At 32.0% G+C, this 9,793-nt stretch overlaps 2 protein-coding genes across 2 annotated transcripts in view; one reads left to right on the top strand and one right to left on the bottom strand.

Annotated features, from left to right (window-relative positions):
* Positions 1 to 520: 520 nt before the first annotated feature.
* LOC113065795 (high mobility group protein B2-like) lies at positions 521 to 3,529 on the top strand. The gene is made up of 5 exons (XM_026237324.1): positions 521 to 644; positions 2,033 to 2,183; positions 2,266 to 2,417; positions 2,911 to 3,085; positions 3,151 to 3,529. The coding sequence occupies exons 2-5, from the start codon at positions 2,034 to 2,036 to the stop codon at positions 3,307 to 3,309; spliced, it is 636 nt and encodes a 211-aa protein (XP_026093109.1). The 5' UTR covers positions 521 to 644; position 2,033; the 3' UTR covers positions 3,310 to 3,529.
* Positions 3,530 to 7,412: 3,883 nt separating this feature from the next.
* Positions 7,413 to 9,793, bottom strand: part of LOC113065376 (endophilin-A1-like) — a 10,302-nt gene continuing 7,921 nt past the window's right edge. The window contains exon 9 of the mRNA XM_026236598.1: positions 7,413 to 8,391. Within this exon, the coding sequence (XP_026092383.1) occupies positions 8,195 to 8,391 (197 nt within the window). The 3' untranslated portion in view covers positions 7,413 to 8,194. The remainder of the gene's footprint in view (positions 8,392 to 9,793) is intronic.

Genomic DNA, 9,793 nt, shown 5'->3' with positions numbered 1-9,793 from the left:
CTGCGATGTTATTTCAAGTGAAATTAGCAATTGATATAAAAATGTCCAGATTTTGAGAGAGAAAATTTCGTAATCTTGTGAAGTTTTGTGTGGTTAATATTATAGTTTACGAAATTTTTACGTACATTAATGCAATTAACAACTATTTAAAAAATGTATATAATGTTTTCTTGAAAAACTATTTTATTTGTCATGCATTGTTTTTAACAATATTAACATTTTTCATTACAAGTGGATTAAAATAATAATAATAATAATAATAATAATAATAATAATAATAATAATAATAATAATATTTAAATAATAAAAAAAAGAATTCAATACCCTACAAAAGAATAACATTATACTTTGTAGAATCGCTTTTGTGATTTCAGGCTACACTTCTTTTTTTTTTTTTTTTTTTTTTTGTTTACATCCATTTGAACCACACCGACGGTTTCAGTCCGCCAATCAACTCTGCGGATTCCTCTGTGGGCGCTCGCTGATTGGACGTCCCCGATCGCGAGCGGAGCCAATCAGCCGCCGAGTCCAGGCTGCCGTCAGTCCCGTGCGTCTTCACGCACGCACAGCATCTCGAGTGGTCACGTGGTAGACGCAGCAGCTCGGAGGGAGACGCGCTCAGCTGTGCGAAGAATAAAGAGCAGGTTTGCTAGATTTCAGAAATCACCTTTTAAATCATTAAAAATACGCGTTTGGTGATTCGAACACGCGCGTGCATTTTGTTAATTTATCGTATCTGTGCAAAATAATGTGTTTGCGTGGAGAGATGGGGGAGGGAGGGAATTAGGCGGGAAGGAAAAATGGAGGAATCTTTGTTCAGCGACCGACAGGAACAGAAGTGCTTAAAGATCATAAAAGAAAGATAAAAAATTTTTTATTTTAATTCATGCATTCCAATTAATTTTTTGCTCCCCACCCCCTCAATTCTATATTCAGTGTTCAAGGCCGTGAATCTGAGTGTTTTAGTAATTAAACATTACATTGCGTCGCATGTAATGGCAGATATCCGACCTAATTCAGTCATTTCGCAAGGTGAATTATTTTATGTACATAGTATATGAAAACAAAACAGCTATAATAGATCAAATAAGTTACAAAACACCACTGACACACATAAACGCCAATATATACTAAAATAAAATTATATATATATATATATATATATATATATATATATATATGTATATATATATATATGTATATATATATATATGTGTGTGTATGTGTGTGTGTAAGTATTAGTTAATATACAAAATATTAAAATATAATATATTTAATATATAATATATTAATTTCTAGGAACGTGTGTGTATTTACATATGCACAATATGCGAATATGTATTTTATATATATATTTTTATATTTTTATTCTATATATTTATAGTTAAAATATATGTTTAATTATATATACATTTTTATGCGTTCATGTATCTGTTTACATATACACACATATATTTAAAAGCATTATTTTGTGTATTCATATGTGATATACTAGTGCTGTCAAACGATTAATCACGTTTCAAAATAAAAGTTTTTGTTTACATAATATATGCGTGCATATGTCTGTATTAATTATGTATATAAATACACATGCATGTGTGTGTATATATAAGAATATAAATATATATATACATATAAATATATTCGAAATGCATGAATGCGTTTGTATATTCATAATAAATATACACAGTACAAACATATATTATGTAAACAAACACCTTTATTTTGAATGCGATTAATGGTTTGACAGCACTAATAATGTGTGTGTGTATATATATATATATATATATATATATATATATATATATATATATATATATATACATACATACACAAATGTAAATGTAAATCTACAAATGCATATTTAAATGTACCATACATTTTCTGTATAGTTATGTAATTTTTTAATTATTATTATTAGTCATTTGTGTCTATATATACGTACATATAAACATAAAATAATCAATTCTTAATGAGTGTGTTCCTGTATATGTGAGTATGGAGTGTGTGGTGTTTTCTGTCCGGTCATCAGGATGGTGAAAGGAGACGCGAACAAACCCAAGGGAAAGACGTCTGCGTACGCCTTCTTCGTGCAGACGTATCGCGACGAGCACAAACGCAAGAGTCCCGACGTTCCCATCAACTTCTCCGAGTTCTCCAAGAAGTGCTCGGAGCGATGGAAGGTGAGCGAGCGTCACACTGAGGAAGATGAGGATGGTGAAGATGATGATGATGTCACTAACCGCTGCTCCTCTGTCCCTTCAGTCCCTGAGCGCTTCAGAGAAGAGTAAGTTTGAAGACATGGCCAAAGTGGATAAAGCTCGCTACGATAACGAGATGAAGAGTTACGTGCCGCCCAAAGGAGTCGGGAAGACGGGCCGCAAGAAGAAAGACCCGAACGCCCCGAAACGCCCGCCGTACGTCACACACACACACACACACACACGGAGTTCACACATCTTGTTACATCGATAGAAATATATATCACATTCCTGTTGTGTAACATGCTTATATTATATTTAAAATACATTTATGAATTAAAAATAAAAAAGTAGAAAAACCCGCCTAGTATCTCGTGTAAAAAGACGGAAAAAAACAGAGATAAAATTTTATAATAAATTTATATAAAATAAAACAAATATATAAAATTAAAAATTAATGACTTAGACATTTAATAATATATCATGAATACATTTTTTTTTTTAAATGTTTAGAATTTTTTTAATTTACTTAAAAAAAATAGGTATGAATTAAAATGACTGAGAAAAGTAGAAATGGGAGATGAATGAACTTATAAAATATACAATATTTTTTATATACTACTTTATTATAATTATTGTTGTTATTCAAATGATGGTTATTCCGCATAGCTCCAGATCTGAGTGATTTTAAGGGTTCTCCTCTGCGCAGATCTGCGTTCTTCGTCTTCTGCTCGGAGCACCGGCCGACGGTGAGGAGCGAGAACCCGAATCTGTCCATCGGTGAGATCGCCAAGAAGCTGGGCGAGATGTGGTCGAAGCAGAGCCTGTCCGACCGCGCGCCGTTCGAGCAGAAGGCCGTCAAACTGCGTGAGAAATACGAGAAGGTGAGCCATCATGTTTATTTAATCATGTGGGCGTGGCTTGAGACTGAACGCTCTTTGATTGGCAGGATGTGGCGGCGTACCGCGCAGGGGGCGGAGCTAGTAAAAGGGGGCCGGGCCGACCGACTGGCTCGACTAAAAAGGCCCAGGCTGATGATGATGACGACGATGATGACGAAGAGGAAGATGAGGACGAGGAGGAAGATGATGATGATGATGATGAGTAGAGCGTGTTTGTGTGTGATGCAGCATCTCTGATGTGGGACGGGTGGAGGGTTATTTGGGTTTTTTTCTTTCTGTACATGTTTAACGACTCCAGCAATAACACAGGTGTTCTGGTTTTTGTTTTTCGCTTCTTTAGATTGATTTTTATTTTTGTACACGTCTTTTAACCGTTGATCCACTAAAGTGTAGAGGTGCTTTTTTTATAATAAAGTTTTAAATGTTTTGATATTCTGCGTTTGCTGTGGTCTTTTTGATTTAACGGATGGTTGTATTGTATATTACATGAGGAAATAAATGGCATTTATTCAAAAATATCCAGCAGTATTTTGTGGAAGATGCCAAGATTTCTTCTGGATGTTTATGAATTAAAATCACTTAGAAATGTAGATAAACTGGTTTAAACGTCCAGAATCTCATAAAATGACTGAAAAATTCACAGGAGATAAACATAATTTTTTTCTATTTTAATTTATTTTCATTTTAATTTTTTTACAATTTCTTATTTAATAAAAAATATACATTATTTAATATAAGAATATATAATCTTTTAGCTGTGCATTTATTCAAAATGTTATGAATTTAAATAATTGGAGAAAAATAAGAAAAACTGGTTTGAACACCGATAAATAATGCACTTTTCTGTTTTTAGACATATTTATTTATAGGATATTATATCTACCACAATATACCATTGTAAAGTATATGCATTATTTCTAAATGTTTTTAATACATTTAATTTCACATTGGAATTTAATAACAGACTTAAAACCTTTTAAAAGTATATAATAATAATGTTATATAGTAATGAGGCAACAGTGATATAAAAGACATTGCAGTGATATTGTGTTTATTCTCATTATATTCTCACATCAAGCAGTAGAGGTTTGTCGTCCAGCACAAGAAAAGAGCTAAATAAATACAAACATATGACATCAGAACAGTGAATCTCTGTAACATCACGTGCACAACACACACACACACACACACATTACAGGTTTGCGTCGTGGAGCGATGATTCAAGTGTTTATACTGCTATTCAAACACACACATTTACATTATATAAAGAGAGAGTGTGATTTCAAAGTTATTGCCCGTATCAGATGTGACTGACTGGAAATCTGTGATAATACTATCAATAATAACACTGATTTAATCATTAGATGCATGAGAAAGATTTAAGATTCAGAGTGAACAGCGCGTCTCAACTTCGTGAATCCTGCAAAGAAACGCCCAGCTTTAGCCCATCACGTGACAATATTTTTACTACAATTAAAAAGATTTACGGTAAATTGTACAAAAAAACTATAATTAAATCATAAAAATTTACATTTAAAAATAAATAATTTTTAAACAAAAACGCAACACTTAAAAAATAAATAAATAAAATTTTAAACTAATATTACTCATCAATATATATAAAATTCCAAAGTGGTTTGGCTAAATAAATAAATAATCAGTTATACACATTTCATTTGTACTCTACAAATATACTTTACAGCTGACAATAACTTGCTTGCGTTAGAGTAACACTCATATTTCCATCACTTTAAATGTCGTAAAAATTATGATGTGCATAAAATGATTGCGCATTAATTGTCTTTAAAAAAGTCTAATCTAATTGGGGATTGGGGGTGAACTATGAGATGGACTTGATGTTCTTCTTCGCAGGTGTGCAGATGTGACCATGGACATGACGCATGTTTGATGTGAAACAATCGCAGCCAATCAGGACACAGGTGAAGACACAACGCAGCCGAAATCAAAACAAAACATCTGGTGGTACATCGCTCGTGTTCGTGGCTATTCAGAACAAAAACACAGTGACGATGAAATGGATGAGATGCACAGGTTGTAGAGTCACACCTGGTTCAGTAACGCGTGACGGAGAACAGATGGCACAAAACACACGCTCATATAAAGAAAACTGCTGTCCTCCAGAACAGATGCGTTTCATCAGCTACTAGACCTGAATATTTCATGACAAAAACAAGAAACTCTCTGTTACATTTCTAAATCAACAATTATGGAAGCTTATTCCACCATGGAATAAAAAAGTCAGAATTGTGAAAATTGTGATATATAAACTCAGAATTAAAAAAAAAAGGGTGAATTGCGAAAAATACAGAAATTTGAGATATAAACTCAGAAATCGGGAAAATCAGTCAGAATTGTGAAGAATGCGAGAATTGGAGATAGAAACTCAAAATTCTAAGAAAAAATTCAGAATTGTGAAAAAAAAATATTTTTAAGTGTTAGATATAAATTCCGAACTCCGAGAAAAAGTCAGAATTTTGAGAAATAAACTCAGAATTCTGAAAAATAAGTCAGAATTGCAAAAAATGCCACAATTGTGATATATAAACTCAGAATTGGAAAAAATAAATTATTGTGAGACATAAACTCAGAATTCAAAGAAAAAAATCTGAAGTGTGAAAAAACTTAGAATTGTGAGATGTACATTCAGAATTCCTAGAAATAAGTCAACTTGCATATAAATGTAAAAATTGTGACATATAAACTTAGAATTGCAAGAAAAAAGTCAGAAATTTGAAAAATGTAAGAATTGTGAGATATAAATTCAAAATTGCGTGAAGAAAGTCACAATTTGCAAAAAAGTCAGAACTGTGAGATTATTTTTTTAACTTTGCAATTACCTTTTTCTAATTCTGTGGTAAAAACAAAAAGAAAATGAGATTTAAACTCAAAAAAAGGAAAAATTTCAGCATTGCAAAATATAGACCTAAACTTTTCAAAAAATTCTGAGAAAAGGGAATTACAAGATGCAAACCTCCAATTATGAGATTATAACTGGCTAATAAATTGCTTTATAATTTTCTAAATATAAACTTGCAATTGTGATCAAGAACTCATAATTGTGAGATAAAGTTGCAATTATCTTTTTTATTTTTGTATTCTGTGACAGAAACAAGCTTCCATAGTCACTGGTCTGGTCGCAAGCAGCGGTCGACAAACATCACGGTTTCAAACGAAGGCTGAACGCGTTGAAGGCAACAAACAACACACAGCGCGAGCTGTGCTAAAGAACATGGTCCATCAACCACTTAAACAACAAACTCTGCTACACTTCAGTCTAGTAGACACTATATATGTTCTTCAGCTGCAATCAATCCATCATTTTAATGTTAAAAATAGTCTTTCTCAAACCACATGTGCTTACAAACATCACAGCACTAACGACTAACTGCTAACACTACAGTAGTAACTAGCATTATATTCTATGTGGAAACATTCACACGCATACACACAATAACCAGCACACTCCGGTAATCTTGGCATTCGTGGAAATACCACTTATTTAAAAAAATAAGACTTTATATGCTGCTTCAGGAAACATCTACCATCAGGCTCAAGAAAAACCCAGTTTAACTAGCTTATGATGGCTGCACACTGCTGGTCATTCGCTAGTCGATATGGTTTATCAGTTGATCTTTTAGCTTAAGTTGATTTTGTCCATCTTGATTAAATGGGTTTTAGGGCAGGTTGACCAATTTGGACCAATAACAAACCATGTGTGTGTGCTCTATGTTCAATAAGCTTATTGCATTTTTATATTTCACTGGGAATTCTGAACAATAAGTAGTTATTAAACAAGCAAACAAAGAGAAAGTTTCCCAACCACACAGCAAAAATTATTTTCTCACTTAGTATTATTCGGGTAACACTACAATATTCAATTTTGAACACAAGAATTAAAAATGACAAATTATTCTTAAGCACCTATTAATCTGAGGTAATCTAATTTCAACAATTACTAATACAAAGAGGCATCTGTTAATATTATTTAATGAACCTGAACTAATATGAAATAAAAATTGACAGTATTTTTATTAAACAAGGTTAATAAATGTTGTAACAAATTGTTCATTGTCAGTTAATGTTATTTCACCAAAGTTAACTAATGACTTCATTGTAAAGTGTTACCCTATTTATGTCTGGCTTTCCATTAGAAATATATATATATATATATATATATATATATATATATATATATATATATATATATATATATATATATATATATATATATATATATTTATACATAAATCTTAAATTAAGATAAACTTTTACTTGAAAAAAAGGCTCAAAATATGAAGTCTTGTTTAATGAAAAATGTATTTAAAAAAATTAGATTTGCTTAAAAAAGGAAATAAAAATCTGTCAGTGTGGTCAGAAAACTCAATTTCAAACTCAATTTCAAATGCCATTGTCAGATATATATATTTTTTGTTTTAAGAATAAACACATTTTATTTTAGTAAATTTTTCAGAAAACAAGACTTTAAGTATATGTTTAATTAATTTATTTATATTGATTTAAGAGTATTTAGATATTCGTACTGGAAACAAGACAAAAATACTGAGAAAGAACCTCACTTTTGCAGCGCAGGAGCGACATTTCTGTTCTGAGCCAAATTGCAATAAAATTTTAATTAACCACTCACAACAGCATCTTGTTGTTTGCTTAGCCAAGAGAAAAATATTTAAAGTGTGTGACGAAGATAGAGAAGCGACACAATAAAACACATCTGGAAATCCAGAACTTTCCTATAAGCATGCTGGGATAGAGCTGGATTAAGTGAGGTTTATCAGAAGAGTGAAGCGCTAGTTCCCTTAGATCAATCAAGTACAAATAAATAATCTGAAACACAAGAAAAAGAATATAAACAAGTCCAGGATCGCAAAAACTCATACACACTGAGCACTTGAACTGTTCCTCCACTCAAACCGGACTCCATAATGTCTATAATCTTCCTCAACATCATAATCCTCAGTCACTGATCGACAGGAACAGGAAGTGAAGCTGTAGCACAGATGCACGATAAAGGCGGCTGTTGGGTTGCTAGGCAACAGCTGGGGTTGGTGGACCCTAGTGAGGCAGAGGCACCAGGATGTCCACATAGTTGATGGGGAAAAAACCTGATTGGCCGTGGATCATGCCCTCGTACCAGTTGTCGTCGATCTGATTGGTCAAAGTTATGATGTCACCCTCCTTGAAGCCAAGCTCACCCTCGTTCTCTGGCTCGAAGTTATACAGCGCGCGACAACACGGCTGATCTAACGGAGCTGAGCGACAGACAGAACGAAAATTATGTTAGTGAAAACACTTTCATTAAAAATATTTACATAAGGACAAAATCAAAGTACTTAGAATGAAATCGATTAAAAGCCAAACAAAATATAGAATAGTAAAACACTGGTCAATGTTAAGTTAATGTCATAACAGAAGCAAGAAATATAAGTCAAAAGTTATGTTAGTGAAAACACTTTCATTTATTAAAACATTTTACAGAATGTATATTTTCACTACCAAATTCAATATAAAAATCAAAATAAAAGCTAAACAAAATACAGAATAGTAAAAAACTGGTCAGTTTTTAGATTTTGGGCTGTTTGGCATTTAAGAAAGTGTTGTTTCAGACTGGAAAGAAAGAAAAAATCCAAAATGCACATCTAAGTGTGTATTTCATTGTATTTATTTATTTGCGGCTATATCTAAAAATGTGGCGAAAATGCGTATATTTAAAGGCTTTGAGTTTGTTTCTCCACTTCAGCAGCACTTAACCAAACAAAAACTTAGAGTTGTATTCCTCTCTATAATCCGAAGGTATTTACCATGGGGTTTGTTCATATTTCATTCACACTGAATTATATAACATTTTATTCCTAAAAATGTGGCAAAAATTCATATATTTAAAGGCTTTGAGTTTGTTTCTCCACTTCAGCAGCACTTACACACACCAAAACTTAGAGTTGTATTCCTCTCTATAATCTGAAGGTATTTACCATGGGGTTTGTTCATATTTCATTCACACTGAATTATATAACATTTTATTCCTAAAAATGTGGCAAAAATTCATATATTTAAAGGCTTTGAGTTTGTTTCTCCACTTCAGCAGCACTTACACACACCAAAACTTAGAGTTTTATTCCTCTCTATAATCTGAAGGTATTTACCATGGGGTTTGTTTATATTTCCTTCACACGGTATTATATAACATTTTATTCCTAAAAATGTGGCGAAAATGTATTTGTTTTCTGTCTGTTGATACTATTTTCTGATTTCTGAGAAGAAGAGAAATTCAAAATCCCTTCTGGAAAAATCTCTAACTTTAATAGGACAACAAAATCAAACAAGAATTTGAATCCAACTCCAGATTTCTGTTCTGGACATTGCTCTGAAAGTTATTCTAACAATAATGTTATTATGTGTTGTTGTTGTTATTATTATAGTTGTACATTAAAAATTCACACAGAAATTGGTTGTAAATTTCACAAATAATTACAAAGAAAAACCAAGTAACATTGAAATAAACTTAACATTTAAGTAGAAAAACTGAAACACTATCTTCTTGTAAAACATAACTTTGAAAAATAATTGTTATAGTGTAATGTAGACTTAACTAATAGATTTTGAGTGATTATTAAAACTTTATGGTTATTTGTACTTTTTTCTTTGGATTTTGGG

The sequence above is a fragment of the Carassius auratus genome, chromosome 48 (assembly GCF_003368295.1).
Source record: "Carassius auratus strain Wakin chromosome 48, ASM336829v1, whole genome shotgun sequence".
In the NCBI taxonomy this organism is placed as follows: Eukaryota; Metazoa; Chordata; class Actinopteri; order Cypriniformes; family Cyprinidae; genus Carassius; species Carassius auratus.
The sequence above is the reverse complement of the archived record's forward strand: the minus strand, read 5'-3'. Positions and strand labels throughout refer to the sequence as shown.